Source organism: Anoplophora glabripennis, unplaced genomic scaffold, assembly GCF_000390285.2.
Source record: "Anoplophora glabripennis isolate ALB-LARVAE unplaced genomic scaffold, Agla_2.0 scaffold581, whole genome shotgun sequence".
In the NCBI taxonomy this organism is placed as follows: Eukaryota; Metazoa; Arthropoda; class Insecta; order Coleoptera; family Cerambycidae; genus Anoplophora; species Anoplophora glabripennis.
Genome location: NW_019416654.1, coordinates 152,479 through 175,551, shown reverse-complemented (window position 1 = coordinate 175,551; position 23,073 = coordinate 152,479). Strand labels below are relative to the sequence as shown.

The following is a 23,073-nucleotide window of genomic DNA, read 5'->3' as shown; positions in this document are numbered from 1 at the left end:
AAAATAGTTTAACTTTTTTAACTTCAACACCTTTTATTTGTTATATAAAATTCATTACGTGACATTACGTTTGGCCGTTTCTTATCTGCACGTCCTGTATGTTGTGGTTTTGAATTTCACGGACCATTGTCGATGTCTTGATTAAATAACGAAAATTATATTTTATATAATAAAATTTTACTAATAACTTAAGCATTTTTAGCTTAATAATGTTATGCCATTAAAAAGCATTATTTCGTTATTTATAAAATTAACCCAAAATTATAATTATCAAGTACTTGATAATTACACTAAGTCGTTTCCAGTTTTTCTTAATGAATTTTACTTGAGAAGTCTTTATTTGTATTTCTAATTTGTTTATTCATTTCAGAATTTATTTCAACTGCAGAATTCATAAATTTATTCGTAATACATAAATTGTTTTTCAGAAAACATTTGTATTTCAAGCCGTTGATGAAATGATGATAAATTTGCGAATAGCATTTTTGTAACAGTACCTAATTAAGTAGGATCCATATAGTAGTAGCATACTTAATGTTTTTAACTAATTATACAGAAGAACTACTCCCTGGACTAGCCTCTACCAGCATTGAATTACGCACACAATATCTAGTAAACAATAGAATCATTCGTCAACAGAGCTACCAGACACATACTAATTTTGAACTTACTAGCTCTTATTACTATGTTATAGGTCTTATATGTCATTGGAAAAAATATTATTTCGTCTAATACGACTTTAGTTTTGCTTCATATTACCTACAGATTAGTAGGTCACTCTCTGTTAGTAGGTACAAAGTAATGCTTCATGTCAGTATGTTATATCTCACCCACATCATACTAATGGTAACATAGCACATTTGTTTTCTGGAATGCCTTAAACGAATTCTCAGATATACGCATAGTACAGTCATTGAAGCTGAAAATCAGCTGTATCCTCTGAATTCTTTGAAACTGCATGGATTTGCATGAAAATTTAGAATAAGGCTCATCTTAGGCTCAAGTTCAAAAGTGACATAAGCCCGATTGACGCTTTTTGTTTTTTAGGGGTAAAAACTACCCCTAAGTGAAAAAAATTGAAAAAATTAAGTTTTAAGCATTTTATTGATAAAAATCTTGTTCAAGCACAAAGATTAAATAATGTTCCATGTTCTCGAACATGTTTTATGATATATTTGATCTTTTCGACCCTTTATTTAACCCTTAAAAACTACCCCTATGCAAAAAATAATGATAAAAAATTACTTTTTAAAGATTTGGAATGATTAAATCGTGCAATTATTTAAAATAAAAGTTACCTTATAGCTAATAAAAGAATTTTTCCCTTTCAACCCCTAAAAACCACCCCTGTATTGACAAAAATGATAAAAAATTACTTTTTAAAAGCTTGGAATGCTTTAACGGTGCAATTATTTAAAATAAAGATTCCCTCATTGCTTATGAAAGAATTTGTATCTCATAACACTTTTCAACCCTTATAAATGTGCTAAAAAAATGATAAAAAAATTACGTTTTAAATCTTGGAATGCTATAATTGTGCAATAATTTAAAATAAAAATTCCCTTATATTTTTTTATGAAAGAATATTTTACTTTTGCCATTTTCAACTCTTATAAACTACCCTTTCACCAATATTAATATAAAATATTTTTATTATTTTTTTAATTTTTAATTTTTAATTTTTAAATATAATCAATAACAAAAAAAATTGCTACGCTGCATATAAATAATCTCACTAAATTTTTTTACTTATTTTATTTGTATAATATAATATATAATACCTGTATAAACATGAGAAACCCTATTTTTCTCCGAAAAAATGTCATTGGTTTTTTTTTACCATAACTCGATTAATTTTGACGCTATAGTATCCTACAAAAAAGCATTCTAAAGATAATTTCAAGAGCTGTAAGATCGCTTGCATATAAAACCTTTTAAGTCCTTAGTTAAAGGAAAAGGATCGAAAGGCTCGAGACAGGTCGTTTTTTCACTAAAATGGATTCTTCAAGCGGCGATATCTCCTTTATTTTTGCTATTAATAAAAAAGCAAAATATTTGTTGAAAAATGCAACATTTTTGTTGTCTATCATTATTTACGTATTTTTCATAGTTATTATATAAATAAAGCATTTTTTTGAATAATGAAAAATACGTTTTCAACTTTTCTAACTTCAGGATCGTTTGAAAAACACTAAAACAAAAGTAATTGCAAAGGGTCCACGAATAATTTTAATTGATTTACTGCTCATTTTTCCTTAAAAAAATATGAGCAACCCATCTGTTTTTGACGATAACTCAATTTTGCGCTAATTAACTTTTATAAGTGCTCATTTTGAAGGTCTTTTTGAGTACTACAAAAAAACTGGAATATACACGTAAAATTAATAATTATTCCGACATTTGACGTTGAATACATCGATTCGAGTATTACCTCCAAAACAAGTCCCCTTCCACTAACCATATTTCGCTTTGTATAGGACGTACAACACTTTAAAAAATGATTTCCAAGTTTCAATCGTGAATAAATAAAAAACTATTGATTTCTCGAAAAAATTCGTCGAATATTTTTTGCTCAAAATTTGATTCTCTATCGATTTCCAGCGTTATTTTTGAAAAAAAATTCCACCCCCGAGAAGGGATGTCAACCCCTAACAGGGTGGAAGCATCAATCGGCGCTATGTCACTAATGTTCATTAACCTTTTCTCTAACTATCTGCCAAATTTCAAGTCGATCAGTTCAGTTTCAAAGAATTCGGAGGTGAAAAGCTCCAATGACTGTACTACATACAATTACTAATTAATTAGTGACTTATCTCAAACATAATTAACGTGAATTAAACTTACTTATTTCAAAATACAATTAACGCTTACTGAAATAAATTTGAGTAATCCAAATTACACTTTTTGAATAAAAATTGACGTTGTTTTTACTGTCAAATTTTGACAACTCAATAAAACTTTCTATACAAATTACCTATACGAGTAGATTTTGTAGGAACCATTAGTTTGAACTTTAATGGAAACTGAAATTGGTTACACCTCCTTTATATACTATTTGTTCTGTGTACTTATCCCCATTGCTCTACAAATTTGTCACAACTTATGAATAAAATTATGATATTCATATCGAGAACAATATATCATACAAATTAATTTGGTACATGGTCATATTTTCGTTATTGACCTGTAACTCCATAACCGCAAATTCAAAACGGTTTAGCGTTATTGAAAGATGTACTTTGCCAACGTCTATCACCCACACGATATTTTAATTCAAATGTTACGACACCTGTCTGACCTGAATGTTTTAAATAATCTAGTTTTATCATTATTTGATATTTGACTAACACGTCCCCCTAGCTACAAGGACGACTAATGCCATTATACGGATTCCTCAAAATGTTTAACTGTTCTCTTATCTTTTCGCTATGAGTAACAATGGGTGTTCTGCGGTCAGATAGTCAGGATTAACTTCTGAGATATATGAATATTATTTACTCAACATGTGCCGTTACCTGAGATTTGTTTTACTTTCCTTTGTGAGCACAGAATATTTTTTTAACACATTTAGGTGATAAGAATTTTTCCATGCCCCAAATAACGGAGTATTTTATAATTTTAACTTGTTTATTATAATTATATAACATTTTTACTAGGTTGTAACTGTTAAAATCTCTAATTCCAAGAAAAGAATAAGCCAATAAGTTTCTGTTATCGCAATACTGCAATTTTGGTGATCTTAAGAAATTTATATTAAGAAATTGGTTAAATTTAGAACAGAGTTGCAGAATTTAATGACCAATAACTTTCCGAAGTAAAATTGATCTTTTTCATTTTGAATTTATAGACGAAAATTTGATAATTTTCGTTTTTATTTTTTTAGTGGGTAGAATTTGGAATTTTTAAAAAGAGTTGAAATTAAATCATCCAACTATTACCTAAAATGAAATTTTGACAGTTCAGTTAAATTTGAACTGACAATGTAAAAAATTTAGATAAGAGGTCTGTTCAAAAAATAAGCGAACTTGATTTTTCAAATTTTATTATTAATTTTACACATTATTGGTCCTTGTCTCCTTCAAATTACTCCCCTCCTCTATTCACACACTTTTCTCAGCGGTGTTTCATTTCGTGAAGCAGTCCTGGATAGCTTCATTTGAGATGACCTTTAAAGTCTGTAACGAATTTCCTTTGATGTCATCAATAGTCTGAAAACGGCATACCTTCAGCATTGATTTGAATTTCGGAAATAAGAAAAAAATCGTAAGGAGCCAGGTCTGGCGAGTAACGAGGGTGAAGGAAGACAATTGATAAGCCTGAGTGTGCGGGTGCAAGAATCATGAGTTGTCTTGCCACAACTCTGAACATCTTTTACGGATTTTTTCACGTAACCATTATAAAACACCTTGATGGTGTACACGGTTCACCTTGAGGCAAGAATTCAAAACGTACAATTCCATTAAAGTCGAAAAAAACGTGAGCATTACTTTGACATTTGATCAAGACTGACGTGCTTTCTTGAGGCGTGGAGATCCTTTGCCAATCCATTGTGATGACTGAACTTTTGTCTCAATGTCGTAGTCGTAAACCCAGCGTTACGATCTTTTGAATGAATGTTTCATCGTCATTGGATTATATATTATTCAAGGAGTTGCCGACAACACGATTTTCATTCTGTTGTGTGGTCATCAAGCGAGGAACAAATTTTGCTGCAACTCGATGTATGTTCAATTTTTCTATGCTAACTTCTTCTGCAATTTCTCTTACAGTCAATAGGCGATTTACACGCACCAGATCTTTGACTTTTTGAGCGTGGGAATCTTCAATTGATGTTGAAGGCCTTCCAGTCCGAGAATCATCTGCAATTGACTGACGACCACTTTTAAATCGTGAAACCATTCATAACATTGCGTCCGACCAAGAGCTTCATCTCTGTAACCTTGTTTCAAAAGTTGAAATGCAATTTCCACATTAAAAAGCCATATATTAATCGTATTAATTAATCAATAAGTTCGAAGCATATCTCTTAGTACGCAAATGACTTTTTTAGTTATTAGCCAAAAGAGAATTTGTAAAGATAGAATTACGGTTTAATTAAGGCTGACTTCGTTATTTAAACTGACACACCCTACATGGTATTTGAAGTTTCTGGGAAAAAACTTATTATCGCTTGATCTAGTGTATATGCTAAGAGTTGAAATTTGAATATAAATTTCTATCTTCGCATCCTTAACGTGAATTTAACCTATAATAATAACAAAAGATTTTCTAAATCGGATTTTGTCAAAATATCAACTTCGAAATTGAGTGCATTAATATTTATTTTTTAATTTAACAAGCAATTCACAGAAGTGAAATAGAATAAAGAAGAAATTACATACCACGTTATTTTCACTGGACTGAATTTTCATTTACTCTTTAGCTAATTTAAATAAAAAGTACTGACAGAGTAAAGATTTGTATTTTGTATGTATGTATGTTTGTTACCAATAAACTCAAAAACTACTGGACGGATTTCGAAAATTCTTTAACCATTAGAATGCTACATTATCCCTGAGTAACATAGGCTATATTTTTTATATCCCAAAATGTTTAAAATAAATGACCACCCGTGCGAAGCCGGGACGGGCCGCTAGTAAAATATATAATTCTAATATTCCTGGTTCATTGGAATCATTTCATTTTCGACTATTACGGAAAGTAGTTGCATATAATAAGGATAATTTTAAAACAAAGTATTTATGAATGATTAATAAAAGCTGTTTTAAAAATTGGCTTTTATAAGAACCTCTGCAATAACAGCTTTTTATTGCTAGCTTCTATTGCACAATTTCAGTTATCTATCATAGACCATCAAATATAACATAAATTTTATCTGCTCCCACTATAGTAAATAGAAGGTAAGTGAGGTAACTTAATATAATATAAATAATTTTGTGAACAAATTAATAGAAATATTTGATGAACATTACATTTTATTAATTATTAAGAATGAATATTTATAGTAATTGTACAGTTATTACATTTAGTAACATTTATAAAATCTGGATAATTATTCCCCTCGCGTTTTCTAATTGACACATTTTTCTCAAAATGATTTGACCGCTCCATTTTAGTCACTGGAAGCTCAATATTATCTAACTGCATTAGAACAGCATGATGCGGCGTACTACTAGAACCTAGAGTTGAAGTGTCATTGTAAAGAATCCTGTTGGTTATTTCAATTTTGTTACTTACTGTCAGCAACATAATTTTCTACAATTGTGACCGATTTCCACCCATTTCTTGATTGCTAATACATCAACTCCTGTATTAACCAGTAACATTGCCGATGTTCTTCGGAATGAATGTATATGTTTCAGGATGTTCGAGTTTCAAAAACTGTGCAAGCTTATTACGAATCACAGAAAGGGTATTCTTGCTGACTAGTTGGCTGTAACGTCTACCTGCTTCGAAGCGTGAAATTTCAGGTTTAATTTCCAATCTAATCTTCAGATATATCTTGAGAATTTCTAGGTGAGAAACAGAACCCAGACAAGAAGTAATTGTAAACGTGACATACCATTTTTAGGATCTGGAATTGTAACAACAATAATGTCTTCAACTTTTTGAAATTGACGTTTTCTAAAGTAAGTTTGCGTAACTCATCAGCACAGCATGCTCCTCCAATACCTAAGACCGTCACCACCTTCATTAGCAAATATGTGTTATCGAGTGCCTGAACGAGAAAATCGTTGACTTGTAAAAACATTTGACTTTTTAGGTGTATAGCCATCATTCTTACGTTTCAAAAATGCTCTCATATTGGGATATTTTGATATATTCACGTTCTCCTCTATGAAAATAGTTGACTTTAATCATTGACTGTTCACCCCACAAACTCGTCGGTGACTTTAAGTTCTTTACTTCTCCATGAAATATGCTAGCAGTGACATTTCAGGAACTCCAGTATTTTTGTTCTCGCACCATTTTTTGAAATTTCTATATGCTCGTCCGTAGCGCACTTTCGACTTCTCGGGCAATACAAATTTTCAGGCAGCATTTGCTGCAGTTTCTATTTGAAAATCACTCATTTAAAAATAATAATTCAAAACTAGCAAAATTGCAACTTTTATGTAGTTTTGTTTATAAACACCTTAGAAACGACAAAATCCAAACAACCAAGGCGACTTTGCAAGATTTCGAATAATGTCAAAATGAATTGATTAAGAAATGTCAAAAAATTAAACCTAATCCTTATTTCATGAGCCATAAAGAACTGTGGGAGCATTTAAAATGTTATACACCACGCAGCAGTTAAGTATAATTTATCAGTCTCGGACTCTATTGCCAGCTGTCGCTCCGCTCGGGCGCAAAATCGTCTTCGACTGGTAATACTTATCTTTTTTATGGTGTAAACAGTAATAACTCGTTTATTACTTATTTTTAACAATGTGTATATTTATTATATTTATTTTCTGATAACCACAATTTTGAATAAGAATTCTAAGCATCTCATTACTCCTCAATGTAGTAGATAGCTGATAGCAGCTGCACTGTTTGATATTTCTTTATTTGCATGCTCTCTGTGCAGATTTGTTATCGCATTTCATTCTTCTACGTAAGATTTTGTCACCATCAATTACTTCCAGCCAGGATACCTCTTCAACCTTAAATATTTCTTCCTTCATCTGCAAGAATGGAGTAAAGCTACTGTGGTTTGGCCAATTGTAGATAGCAACCAATTTCGCTTGGCGTGTTCCCAAAGGTGTTAATACTTATTGCCTGGACAGAACACTTCCCATTGCAATAGCTAACAAAGACTCGATGTATACGAACTATAAGTTTCATCCATGGATATTTTTCAAGTCTCTAGTGTCGCTGTCAATAATAAAATTTCGAGGTTTATTGATTTTTGAATTTTCACTATTAATTCGAGAATAACATAAATAATTTGTTCGCTACCAAAAAATACATTTTCTTTGCTTATAGCATTATTTTAGTCATCATTAGAAGACGCATACGTATCACATGCGCTTACATGCAATGAAAACAAACGTTTAGGAATAAGTTTGAATACATTGGTCTCATAACATCCTTAATGGGTAGAATGCATTAACCAAATAGACTGGTCAGTGGTCAGTTTCCGCCTCACCCAGGACCGCGGAGGCCCGACTTGCATATCCTCCCGCGACGACATAAGGCGTCGCGCACATTCCTCTCCACTAGCGCAATAACTTTCGACAGCAGTTTCAATTTCGGCGACGAGAACCGTTCCGCTTCCAGCAACTAGGCCATTCGAAAGTGAGATGCGGCGTTGGGCCAAGGTGGCCCAATATCTATATGTGTCGCTGCGCAATTGAGCGGTGCGGGACGCGGTGACATAACAGCGCGCGCGAATTATCATCGCTCTTGCCCAACGCGACAGATGCAAGTGCACCGCGTGAACATGAACTTTCCGCCGCTTATCACCGAATAACATTGAATTTCGGCGGTGGTGGGACCAGGCCGGGGCATAAAACGATCGCGGAGGGCCAGGATCGGCGGATTGTTTGCGATGCAGCTCCTCAGCGCTTGTACCTTCGTCTGTTTCCTGTGGGGCGTCGCGGCCTTCTCGCCCCGGGGCGATCGGAACGGATTCCCCAAGTTTCCCCGTACAGTGTGCGGCTCCAGGGCTGTCCAGTGGCGGCCCCAGAGGGAGCCCAGGGTGATCGGCGGCGAGGAGCCGCCACTGGGGGCGGTGCCGTGGCAAGTGCAGCTGAGGATGGGGGAGAACCACCAATGCGGAGGCGCCCTGATCAGCAGAAGGCTGGTGCTCTCTGCCGCGCACTGCTATAGTGAAGGCTTAACAGCCGTGGCCGGCGCTCACGGTCCGCCAGGTTAGTGCGCGATTTTTTTGGTGGCTTTAGTGTGTAGTGAGTGAGATGAATTAAGTCCGCAATTTTAAGTGCATTAATAGTGGAGCACGTAACTTAAAATATGAGCCACAATTTGTTGTTCCAGGTTATCAGTTACTCTGGATTTTAGGTCAATCTTTTGGAGAGAAAAAAAGTTGTACAGGTTGTATTTAAATACTGCCAAGTAATACCTTAGCCTAAGGTTGCTTAATTTGCTAGTTACAGTGTGCTTAAGTTTTTAAGAAACATCAGAAAGAAGTAAATATCTAGAAAAAATATTGACGTAGAAAAAAATCGACGGCTCAATTAAATAAAGGTAATGCTCACTGAATTTGTACACAATTACATCAATCAGTGGCGTAAACATCGGAAAATACCCTCATTAAGTATCCCAGATTGTTTAACAACTTTGTAAGTTCTATAACTTCATTTTATTCGCTATTACCTATGTACAGGGTGTTTGTAAATAAGTGCGAAATATTTTAGGGGGTTGTTGGTGAAGTTATTTTGGGAAAAAAAAAGTTCATATAAACGTAGGTCGAAATATGCTTAGTTTCCGAGATACAGAGTGTTTAAATTTTATTTATTTTTATTAATTGTTTCAAAGAGTTTTAAAGATATTGACTCGAAATTTGATGATTGTATTTTATTTAGAAATATTGACAGCAACCTACTAGATAATGTATCAATATAAATTAAAAATATACAACGTGCAGTAAAGTATGTTTTATATATTTTTTTAAAAAAATTGTAGGGACCAATTTCATTCAGAATTGATGGCGGATTTCTAAAAAAATATCAAAACGGGAAAAGTCAGTGACGTACTATTTTTTTTAATGAAAAAGCGTTGTGGCATTCTCGCACGAACGCCACTGGTGCAAGTAAAAATATTCGGATCACCCCAAAAAATGCACATTTATCCCTCCAAAGCGTTTTTCACATTTCGAGTCAATTTCTTTAAAACTAATAATTAATAAAAATAAATAAAAAATTAAAATTGCAACACTATCTCGGAAACGAGGCATATTTCGACCTACTTTTATATGAACTTTTTTCTCAAAATAACTTCAGCAAGCGCCCCCTAAAATATTTTGCACTTATTTACAAATACCTTGTATATAGAAAATAAAATTATTCGAATAAATAGGCAACTCAAAAACTGTTCGTTTCATGAAAAGTAATATAAAATTATTTTGTTGCAGTTACAATTTAGAAAAGAATGTAACCAACAAAAATAAAATATCATTGGCGTAGAAATGTTTAATTTTTAGCAAGAGACATATTGATACGCCATTGAATTTTCCGGACTTTTTCTCTAAATACAGTTGTAAAGTGTATTCCAGTATCTCTGCCCCTGGTTGACGTAATTTTATATAAATTCAGGGCATTTTTACGTTTATATAGTTATGTCGTTAGTAGTCCAAGTTTGATTGTTATATGTTAAACATATTTCGAGATATTTGTGTATTTATATTGTTTTCTAAAAAGATAAATACCCTGCAACCGGCAAATGAAGCAACCTTGTTAAATATGGTCCAATAACCGTATTTTAACCTCAAGATCATCCGGTAGCATTAATGCTCTTTCAATTAAACACACCCTTTATAATTGTTGACGTTTCGGTGGTTTATTAGAAAATCTTCAGTACTATAGGAATAAAAATTTTACAAGAAAATAATTAAACCTTAATTACTTATTCATATTTTTATAGAGTTAAGCAGTTCTAAAATATCAAAACTAAATTGTTATGAATTTTTAACTCTAAAATCGATAAATATATGATTAGGCTATTTTAATTGTTACGTTTGTAATAAAATATTTATAGTTAGGTAGTGTTATGAAGATATTGCTATAAAACAACGAAACGTCGAATTGGTTTTCTTTCCATAACATTGACTTAAAATCCAGAGTAACTAACGAACATGAAATAAACAAATTAAGGTCATTAATCCTTTTTGGCACAATTTGTTGTACCTATCCAATTATTTTGTTCTGTCAATCTAATAACATTGCTTCAAAAAACATGTCAAAATTGTAAAAAAAAGTTCCAGTTAAATACAGGATGTTCAAAACTTTCGGTGAAGATAAACCCACATAAATCAAGTTGATTTAGTACAATTTTATTTAAAAAAGTACGGACCATGAAATAAATGTTTTTGTTATATATTTTTTTGGATAACTTCATCACTTTTCAGTAAAACTTGGTATATGCGTTTTTTTTGTAGCCCAATATGCATATAAACCAATGTGATTCAATAATACTAAATTCAGAAGACTTTTGCAGATATTTATATTTAAAATGAATAGAAATCTACAAGTTTGGCAAAAAGTTACGTTAGAATTACCTACGATAATTTCAACTCTAGGTACATATTCCCTCTTTTATCGAGTATTTATTATTTACAGTATCAACATAATAAGTCCATTTAACAAACCCTTACTGATATTTTCAAGATTGTGGTTTATTTGAATACACCATTTAAAATATCGTCTAAAAATAATCCAACTATTCATGGTTGAGAAGGTTATGTAGATATTTACAAAATTATTCAAGGATAAATGCTAAATCAATACAGTGAAATCTGACGCTTTTACTGTTTAACATCCCCACTATAAGGACTAATTTCGCTAGCTGTTGAGAGTCAAGTGGTATTATCATCGAAAGTTGTCAAATCAAGAGTTCGTTCTTTAATTCTCAATGTTGTCATAGAAAATACACCTACTAAATCTACCATTAAATCTATATATAGGTATATGTCATAACTCAGATCAAAATTAATATTTCTGAAGATGTATCCGTATACTTATATTAAAATAGCTTTGAATTTTTCAATTGTTTTTGAAAATATTTAAAATATTAATACAATGAACATAAAAACACAGCTTCAAATATCAGACTGGGATTAGTTATAGTCAACTTAATTTTTACCTATATTGAAATCCTACAGTGATAAGTTGAGAAATTTTAGCTGTGGTGAATTAGTTCATTTTTTGTGTTTTTATTGATAGCAAGTCGAGGTGAACCTGTTTTGTCGTTCATACAAATCCATTAGACGTTTTTCTGTGGGATAATACAAAAGATTTATAATAACTCTAAGTACTAATACTAAATACTACTAAGTACTAATGACGTTTGCATAATTTGGGGAATAACATAGAACCATAATCAGATTCATAATTCAATTCAATTTCATGAACTTCGGGAGAGCATTGGCAGAATAAAAAAAGAGTACGAGGAGTTGTTTTTGAATACTTATCGAAGTGATGTTTACCTTTTTCTCATTGGTTGTTATGTATATGTTTATTCTTAATCTTAACTTGTTTCTCTTAAGCTATGACCAACCATTTCATGGACTAAATAGTAATTTGTAAAAAAATAACCTTTAGTTGTTACTACCTGTTTGGAAAACAAATTTATCTTGAAAACAGTTATTTTATCAAAATATTTTCAAAGTATCAAGAAATAATATTTTCAGTTTGATAGCATGGCCTCTGACATAATTTAAAAAAATATGTTGGAAACAATTCGCTTCTGCATACCGCGTAATGGTAAAACATTAAGTAAGTTAAGTAATCAAATCACAGAGCTTTATTCGTAATGCATTAAATCAAAATTTTATCAAAATGTATAGGGTTGGTTCAACGTTATAACCCAAAACGTAAACCTCTACATTACTTTCTGAGGCCCGGTATATTCTTTAGATGGAATATTATAGAAAAAAAGTTATAGGAAGTTCTGGTATTATTTTGACTTTATCTGTACTCTGACGAAAGATTAGATTATGTTTATGTGCATATACTCGTATATTATTTTTTTAAAGAGAAATAAATATCTCTGAGCATTTAAAATCAGAAAATATGCCTCCACTACTTGATGATTGGTACGCTCATTCACTCAACCACACTATACTTGTACTTATATAAAAAAAAATCATTTTATTTTAATTCTGAAGATTTACCGATGAATTATCATTTATATTAGTAGCAATTGATTACATTTTCATGTAACTTTCTTCTTCAGGTTCCTCACCCTACGAACAAATCCTCAAAGTAGAAAAATTCATCCCCCACCCCGACTTCAGAAAACTAGGCCCCTACTCCCACGACGTCGCCGTCCTCCTACTCGCATCCCCCGGCTTCAAGATCAACGACGTCGTCAAACCCGTCTGCTTCACCGACGACGATCCACCACCAGGCACCTGGTGCGAAGTATCGGGTTGGGGAGCTACCGATCCCGAGATAACAGACCGTCTCTCCCCCGTTCTAAGGGCTGCGGCGGTCCCGGTTCTGTCCTTGGAGACGTGCAGGAAGAAAGGCATCTACGGAGGACGCCAACAACAAATCCTTGACTCTATGCTATGCGCTGGGCACCTCAGAGGGGGTATTGACGCTTGTGGAGGCGACTCTGGAGGTCCTTTGGTTTGTGAGAAGGACGGAAGGTTGGAACTTACAGGTATCGTGTCTTGGGGTGATGGGTGTGCCAAGAAGAACAGGCCAGGGGTGTACACTAGGGTGTCCAGCTTCTTGCCGTGGATTAAGGAGTCGGCTCTGGACTTAGGGGTTGATTACGACTTTTAGTTTGGTGGTTTAGGAGAAGAAGGTGTATGATTTATAGAAAAAAGGGAAAGTTTGATCTCATTTAGGTCTATTAGAGTTAGAATTTCTTCATTTTGGTGAAAATAATGCGTCTATTTTGATACATCCGACAGACCGATGACGAAATTCAAAATTATTTATTTTTTTTACTTAAAAATAAATGGATTTTCCGTGCAATTTGAGAGAACAATTAAAAATCTATTACGAGTACAATAGTACACCATTAATAGTTTGTCATGTATATTTTTTGGATTATTTCCGTAACTTATTATATCATTACATCATTAAATATACTGTGGTCAAGATAACGTTGGGAATACCAAAAATAATGAAAGATTAAGTTTAAATTTGAAAAGTTGCGTCATAAGGAAACTATTCAATTGGCCTAAATAGATTTCAGATATATATTTTCAATATTTTGAAAAACCTGAATTTTTCTATTTTTTATTTATTTTTTTTCCGATGTAATCAATCAGACCTAGAGCAAGAACTTCTTCACGCAAACTGTTTCTGTACTCTTTCATGGAAATTTTAGTTTTGCCTTCATATTTTTCGATTTTTGGATTTACCGTCATCAATTTCGTCTTTGCAATACATAATTTTACGTTATAATAATTGAATTCAAAATATTTTGTTTATTCATTGAGACAGAAAAATGTTTAATAACGTATTAAATATCGAAAATAAGTGATACATTAATGTGTAAAACATGTGCAAGGTATCCATAATAATTTTTTTATTACAATTTACTCTTTCATTACTAAGTAATTTGAATTGGACAGAATGTAGGCATATGAAAATGTAAGCAAAACCAAAATATACAACCGGAAAAGCAGTTGAATATCAATTTAAGAGATATGGCTGGAAATATACGAGTAATATTTGTAGAAAAATACATCTTATATTTTCTACACAAAAAGGTGTAGCAATATATTAGAAAGTTGTTAGAAATAATTTTTTGTTTTCTATTTGTTGAAATTCTGTTTTGACCGGAAATTGATTTGATGAGTACTTAATTTTAACTTATCTTGAAGATTTTTCGCTAGATGGTATTTTTAATTAAGAATTCAACGAACATGCCATACTCTGCATATATATAAACCAAATAATCATCAAAATAAAAATTGCAGTTTAAGATAGGCTGTTTTGTTATCTGTAATATGGAATCACCAGATCAAATATTTATGTCAAAATTTGTGTGCTAATAAATTAAATATTAAATATTACATAATATTTAATTTTATAATAACAATTTAATAAACATAATAAATAATTTAATAATTATGTAGTATTAAACTATATACTATAATCCTACAGGATGTGTTAAAAAAAATGACCGTTTTCTTTAGATAAAATAATTGTTTCCTTTTGCATTTACTTGTTTGAAATTTCGAAATATTTATTTGATGTATAAAGGTTCGGAAAGTTCCCATGGTACATCGGCCGTTACGTGAGAGCGATAAAGTGTCATGGAAATCCGTGCGATAATTGAAGACGTTTCATAATCTGAATAGTTCTAAGCCGAAACGGGCGGTGACTATTCAGATTATGAAACGTCTTCACTATAGCCATTTTTGTCTATCGCACGGATTTCTTTACTTTACTTTGTCGCTCTCATGTAAAGGCAGATGGACCATGTGGATTTTCCAGACCTGTATATGCTGTGTATGAATATTTCCATTTTATCCATTAATTCGCTTATAAAATTACAATTTTATCACATGTTATATATCGCTGGATTCGTAATTGTAAATTCTGTGCAACGCAATTAAATATACAAGGTTAGCCAAAAATAAATACCGGTGAAATTAATATTTTTTATAAACGAAGAGTTTAAAAGTCGAGTTCGATATATTATTTCATTAAAAAGAATATGAGGCGTATTTTCTCAAAAAAATTGACGTTCAATTGTTTTCTGATAGAAAATATTGTGTGTTTACATTTTGTTTTATTCCAATATCATAACAACAATAAACAAATATTTCAAATCACGAAGCTATGTTTAATAAACGAAGTGGATGATGGTATAAAGCTTAGATAATGTTGATAAGAAGGATAGGAATGATATTCCTCTTATATCTCAAAAACAAAACTTTCATCTGAGAGTCGTTTATGCTATTCCAATGATTCCTTAATAGCGCAACTTTCTTCTAAATTCTATCATCTTTTACTACCCGCTATTTTTAATGCCCCCTTATATTATTTTAAGTCATATTTTTTTCTATAGGTTATACATATTTTCTCTCTAAAACTAAACATATTATTTTAGCAAATTAAAAACCAAAGTTAAACATAGCAGCATTAAAAAATGTAAGGTACATTAACATTTTAGCTAGTTCCCTTATGTTATGGTTACCAGTATTACTATTAAGAAAATTACTTTGTCGGCATTATTACAAACATGTTTCTTTTTTCAGTGTGATTGTGATTTGTGAAACGTTACAGTTGTAGTAAATGATTTAGCTATGAATCATTAGGTAGGTGTATACACCGTGTTTCTATAGGAATGGAATGTGCCTAATTTTTATTGTATGCAAATATGACAGTTAATATCATTTCAAAGTACTTGTTATTGTTAATAGTAAAGCTTTTAATAAGCATACAAATTCTCGGGTCGGCGTTTCTTGTTAGTCATAAATAAGTTCTCTTCAAAAATGTCATTCGGTATAAACGAATTTTTAATTTAAATAATGTGTATATTCCATTAAAGATGAAATAAATAATTATAATCATATATAAGACTATTCATCTTAGTAAATTCTTATTCTATGAAATGTCTTATTTTATAAGCGAATACTAGTCACCCAGATTTGATAGATTTATAGTAAGGTTAAAGAAATACACAATCAACTGGTAATTGTATTTATAAATTAGTATAATTCGTTTACTACATATCTATATTAGATATAAGATATTTTCACAACCCTGCAGAAAGACGAAGGTACATGCACTCTCTTAGTTTCTAATGTTTACTTTTTATAATTAGGTAGGTGAAAAGTTCATGAGTATAATTTGTGTAGTTTATAAAGTATAGCTTGCTTTCCTTACCTTAAGATGAAAAATTAAACAGTAGAAATACAAGACAACACTAATATATTTACATATTGTGTCATTTTGTTCTATTATATTAATAAAACATATGATTCATTGCACATATTCAGTTATTAAATCCTCCTCATTCAAATATTCGATTTTGTGAAGACTTATATTCTCAACAGCAATATCCATCAACAAAGTGCTGATGTTAACAAGACTATTAAAGGCAACAAAGCATTAACATTAGTTACAAGGTGCAATACTCAACACTATAAGCCAACATAAGACGTATGTACATCTACACCCATACAAACATACACCCTTGTATCGTCTTTCCGAAGTCAGTTGAATATGTATAAAAACGCCTAGCAATAAAATTCAACCGGTTCTACTAATTTAATATTATCTGGAGGTATTTCGTTTTGTTGCGTTTCAAAAGGTCTCCAAAATGCCATGTTGTAATAATATTTGTAAACAAAATATCCCTCTTATTTCGGCCTTTTGCAATTGTAATATCAATGATTAATAGAAGGTGCTTATAATAAATTAAAATTACCTGAGTCACAGCAAACTCCCCATTGCTGCACTGCACTGCTAGGCAATTTATCAACAACTGAAATTTACGGCCGGTCGCCCAGTGTGATTGTGCTTGTGCGCCGTTTGTCCGCGCGCGCATTCTTCAACTGGGCGACCAGACCTGTATATGGGTATGGCTAAATAAATATGGGAACAAGTTTTTCAAATATAGCGACCGAACCTGGTACATACTGCATAGCTCTTTGGTCTTGAATTGAGATCGGAAAGACTATATTAACTAAATTAAATAAAATAAAATTTTGCCTGGAAAGAAAAAAAAATTAACTAAATCGAACTTAAATTTAAATTGATTGAATTTTCACGTGTAGTTTTTAATTTTGAAAAAACGGAAAAGTTTTTTCTATTTGTATATTTTTCCTTTCACTGTATTGATGTTGTATACTGAATAACAAAAATATTAATTATTTTTCAAAATTTTATGTAAATCTAGCAACTAAATGTTTGGAAGGACGATAATTTGGTAATAACAATTAACATATTTTTGGTTTTATTTTTTGAGTAGTATAACTTATGGAGAAAATTTGATAAATTAATGAAGCAAACCCTTGGGACAAAATGACCAGTCAAGGGTTATTTTGTTTACACTCTTGGATACTTGTTGTACTACTAAAAGATAAACATCATATGATATATTTAACTACGGAAACGCCAAAAACAAACGAGTAAAAGATGTAATTGAGAGTGACATCTAGTGGTCAATGCTACTAACTGCCTGAGACCTGCAAAGAGGCAAAAAGTGATAGAAAGTGATCTGTATTGAAAGTAAAATCACAGCATGACCCTGTGGGACCAATCTGAGAAGCATACTGATTAGGGCTAACAAGTCTAAAATTGATATATGTCTGGTGTCTTCGGACGACGAATAATCCCAATTGTATTTAATGATATTACTGACGCTATTCGAGACATATGGCCCGGAGAATAGATGTTTCTGGAAAAGTCACTTAAAAATAAACATATTTAAACTGTGGAAAGTGATTAAAAATTAAAAGTCATTATCAGCGCAGAAGACGAAAACAGATTAATTTATTAATATAATTAATCGACATTTTATAAAAATTTTGACATGCTTTTCTTTCGTTCTCAAGAATATTACATTAAAAATCAATTTAAAAAATTTTCAAAATAAAATATAAGAAATGGTTCACGTGGTATAATTTTCTTCAGGTAATTTTGATAGTGGAAGGTACTGCATCTGACGCTGTTTGTGTGTTACAAAAAGCAAGTGAAAGCTTCCAGAACGAAGAAAGATGTAAGGAATTTTAGAAACGCTTGCATCTGTCAAATTTTGTATAAAATGTTGATTATTTCTAAAACGGTTAGGTACAAGGAAGTTTTATCATTCTTTTACTTATTTTTTGTCAGTCTGTCAATACTGTACAAAACTACTACGGGCGGCTTAGCAATCTGCATAAAAATGCGTGAAGTATTAACACAGCGCCGCAAAATAAAAAAGGTGAGTGAGAAGTTAGAAATCCCGGATTAGTTCCTGCTTTAACCATATCATCAAGACACTCCTCAAGAAAGCGGTTTTCGAGATTTTAAATCGACTTGAATAGTCAGTGATAGGAAATATTAGATTTTATGGTCTCATTGTGGCATAATCCCTATAACCCCGTAACTGCATAATCCAATAGCCTCTGTTATTTGAACGATTTTGATCGTACAAGCTACACATTTATTATCGCTGATTGTACAGTCCAGGAAGTATTACTTCGTTTTTTCAGTATAGGTACAAAAGGAAGAAACCCCGAGTGACTTTGTAACACAAAGTATGCCGCCTGATTATGGATATATAGGAGCTCGCATGCACCAGGTTAAAGGATTACAGAGATACAACAGGACTACAAACTCAATTTCTCAGAGTCCTCAGAGTTTCGTGGTAATACTCTCCCAATCCATAGACATGGGGCTACTATATCATAAAGTTATGGGGTTATGGAAGCCTGGCAATACATAGACGTGTAGTTTCGGACCCCTGATGTATGAGATCCATTTTCCCACATAGTTTGGTTCTATACTCTCGTACATCCCGGATTATGGAGTTACGGGGATAAGGGTTAAAAAGCTATATGGTCATGGTGCAATGAGATAATGAATTTCAATGTTTTTCTGATCACTGACTACTCAAGTCAGTTTGGAATCTTGAAAATCCCTTTCCAGAAGAGTGTTTTTATGTTAGAGTCAAAACAAGAAGTGATATGGAAATTCTGCCTTCAGATTTGTATTCAGTGGATCGAAGTATTACAGGCAACGCCAAAGAATACTCGCGCTGTTCTAAAGGCCAAAGATATGTTACGAATTGTTATATCATAAGCAAACTCTTCGATGATTTACTCTTCACTATATTTTCTAGCTTTTATTTCATTCTTGTTGAAGTTTAATTGTTCCTTTTGTAATAAATGCCAGTAAACCATCATATTTTGCAGCTTTTGTTTTATTTTTTTGATGTTCAACTGTTCTTTTCGTAGTAAATACCAGTAAACTAGCTTTCTTGATTACTGAATTTAGAAATCTTTATTTGTATAGTTGAGGTGAATTTGGAAAGCTTTTTTAAAAATTGCATCATATATGTAATAAATAATGTGCCGTCTGAACATTTAGTTATTAGGGCTCTTATAATCTATCCTTCAAATGCAGATAGATACCATCACTTCTACGATCTATATGCATGAATGAAGTTAAAGTTTTGTTAACACAATATAAAGAATTTTTTAAAATGAAGGATATGGCATCGATCGTCTTCTTTCTAGTGGCACTCATTCTCTCATCGCTAGAAGTAATAAAGACAGCAGGAAGAACAGCAGAAATAGTAGGAGCAGTATTTGCGCTGGTGTTGGCGGTGGTAATAACTCACTCATTAGTCTCCTGAGGTCACATTAAGGACACCGGTCTCAGCAGAATAGGACGTAGGTATGAGTTTTTCTGTAAGTTTTTCAGGTTTTCACTTTGACAGGAAATTGCAAAAGAATTTTAAAAAGGTTTGACTCCTGTATTATATTGAAAACAGGTTATGTTATTACGTAACTCAATAGTTATTGCTCGGGAAAATCAACCTTGGTAAATTCGATACCAGAAATTCAAATTTGATGTCGGACTGCCTCTGGAATAAGCAGCTTTCATGATACAGTCAAAACAGATTTTAAGGCGGGTATCCACTTGTGGCAATGCTCCGTAACGTAACAACGAACATGTTACGGCCCGTTGCAAAAGGTGACACGGTTCGCTGCGAAAGTATGTGTGGTTTTGGTCGTATCATTGATTCCGTAACGTAACAAAATAAGGTTACGAGACGACACAGGAACATAAACTCGCAGTATGAACCTGACTGCAATAATGGATTCGTCACTGAAATTGCAGTTAGCAGCAGTGTCATACATTTTTATTCATCATACATTTTTGAAGAATAAGAAACGGAAATCTTCGAAAATCTTTTCTTTACTCCACTCCATGGCATACACACAGAAAAACACACTCTTCCTAGTCATTGCCCAAGATCATATACAAAAGACTGACGAAACAAAATATAAGACAAAATCACATGTGCAGCAGGCAACGTTACGGCCAAAAGGGTAACTCTATCTCAACATGTGGCAGAAAGTACTGTTGCATCCCTTTAATGCGACGACTAAAAACCGACAACTGATGGTTCGTCCCGGATTAGTTACGCATGTCAAATTTATTACACGTACCATGCAACAATTTTCGGTCTCCACTAGCTGTAACGTAACATGTTCGGTGTTACGTTACGGGGCATTTGACATAAATGGATACCCGCCTTTAGATGTGAATTTACGATGGTCAAACAATGAAATCTTTTCCGATCTTTCCTAGACAAAACATTGCTTTTGCCGAAATTATTTATGAGCACAGGAAAGTTTCTACGAACAAATTCTCAAAACACTAGAACATCCAACACTAAAACATTCAAAATATATCTAGCTCAAGAGCAATCAAATATATTTACGTCTTCGCCGGAAATATTAGAAAAAAAGTGCAACTTATATACCATGGTTAAAGCAGATATACAAAACTCAGTTATTATAATCTGGAAAAGCTGTCCTTATTATTAGTCGGTGGCTAGAAACTCAAATTTGACATTGGATTGCGCCTGAAATACGAAGAGCACGCAACCCTTCGAACTTTAGCTCAAAACAGAATGTAGATAGGGTTGAACTAATCTAAAGAATTTTTTATGTCTCTCCGCGAGGAGTAGCCAAAAATTTATATGAATAGCTCATGAAAACTTACAGGAAAAATGAACTGGCGCTGGCAGTTTTTCTCCAAATTGCATACTTTGTAAGGAATGTGGAAAATATTTAAAAACCTGCAACAACTACTCTATAGTTAAGCAGGTTATGTATGACTAAATAATTATTATCTGAACACACTGTTTTTTAGTAAATCTGGTGTTAGAAATTCAAATATGGCCTCGGATTGTTTTCAGGATAAGTGGATTCCGTGCTACGAGAATAAGATATGAAAAAAGAAGACCTATTTCCTCCTTTTCAAAGTTTCATGAAAATTTACAAAAAAAAAAATGGAAAATAAATACCCAAAATCTATATACATATAAACATCTGAACATATGCTTCTTGACACTCTGAAACCGCTGGTGGTATCAGTCTTGACCCACTGACACCACAGAAGGGAGGGGTGATAAAAAGGTCAGTTTAAAATTGAATCAGAGATATATACAATATTGGGAATGGCTAAAGTCAAATATGTTGTCATAGATGTTTAAAATTTTGCCTTGTGTTTGCTATAACATGACCAAAATATTGAAGTAACTGTTCCAGGGATGTATAAAATAAAACCTGGGATGCCCAAAATATTCAGAGATATCCAACATTTCAAAGTTAGATAAAAAACAGAATAGGTGGACACAATAATAGATCTGTCCAAACTGTTCTCAGGAATGCCTAGAGTCGTTTGTGGGGTGTTTGAAATAGTTTAGAAGTAGGGTTGACCAACATATTCTAGGAAAATATAAAATACAACCGGTAATGTCCAAAATTATTACACGGGCTCCAAAAATTTTAGTGAGTTATCCAAAATTACGTTAGAAATACACAAAATTATATCAAAAATGACCTTCGGCCTTTTAATGTATCTAAAACATCTTTATTTTGTGCAGTGGATATGACATATGAGCGCTCATTCAAATTTAAACAGGTGTTTTTCTTGAGAAACAAAAAAGCAGTTCGTTTAGAGAACAACTCCAGTACTGTATGAAATAGAGAGCAACTCGGCAAAAGTTTAACAGTAAATCTTAATTATTATTTTCCTTATTTACCATTCTATACCCTACCAAAACAAACCGCCTTTTAACAAATTGTGAGCCTGCTATTCGGACAAGAAGGTAAGCTGTTAATCTTATAAGCCATACGGTTCATTTTACCATAAAACAGTAACAATGCTGAAAACTATAATATGGGATTTTCAAAGTAATTTAGAGACAGAGGTGTTTAAAATAGTTTCAGAATTAAACAAAATTGGACAGAATTTGTTGAGCTACAATAAGTAACCAAAAAGTTTGAAGAATTAGGAAGTATAAAAGATTTACTTGAATCAGGAAGGCGAAGAACGGTAAGCGAAAATGACCGTCAAAATATGATGCTCACCGTTACTGAAAATCCTTTCGTCCATTAGATCTATCTCAGCCAACTTCAACTTGTCAAAGTCTTCAGTTCACAGAAGTCTCAGTTCACAGTTTTGCGAGAAAATTAGAAATATATTTGAAAGACAACCCAACTTCAAAAATCACATAATTTTCACTGATGAAGCAACTTTTTGCTTAAACGAAACCGTTAACAGGCAAAATACTAGGTTTTAGAGCCCAGAAAATCCGCATTGAATGCAAGAAGAACATTCACAATGGCCGGAAAAAGTGAATGTTTGGGCTGGTATAGTAGGAAATCGCATACTGGGACCTTATTTCTTTAAAGGCAATTTGACAGGCGACATT

General features: G+C 32.5%; 1 protein-coding gene across 1 annotated transcript; it reads left to right on the top strand.

The window, feature by feature from the left end:
- The first annotated feature begins 8,536 nt into the window (after positions 1-8,536).
- Positions 8,537-13,454, top strand: LOC108912179 (trypsin-like). Its single transcript, XM_018717359.1, has 2 exons — positions 8,537-8,858; positions 12,898-13,454. The coding sequence occupies exons 1-2, from the start codon at positions 8,537-8,539 to the stop codon at positions 13,452-13,454; spliced, it is 879 nt and encodes a 292-aa protein (XP_018572875.1).
- Positions 13,455-23,073: the final 9,619 nt, after the last annotated feature.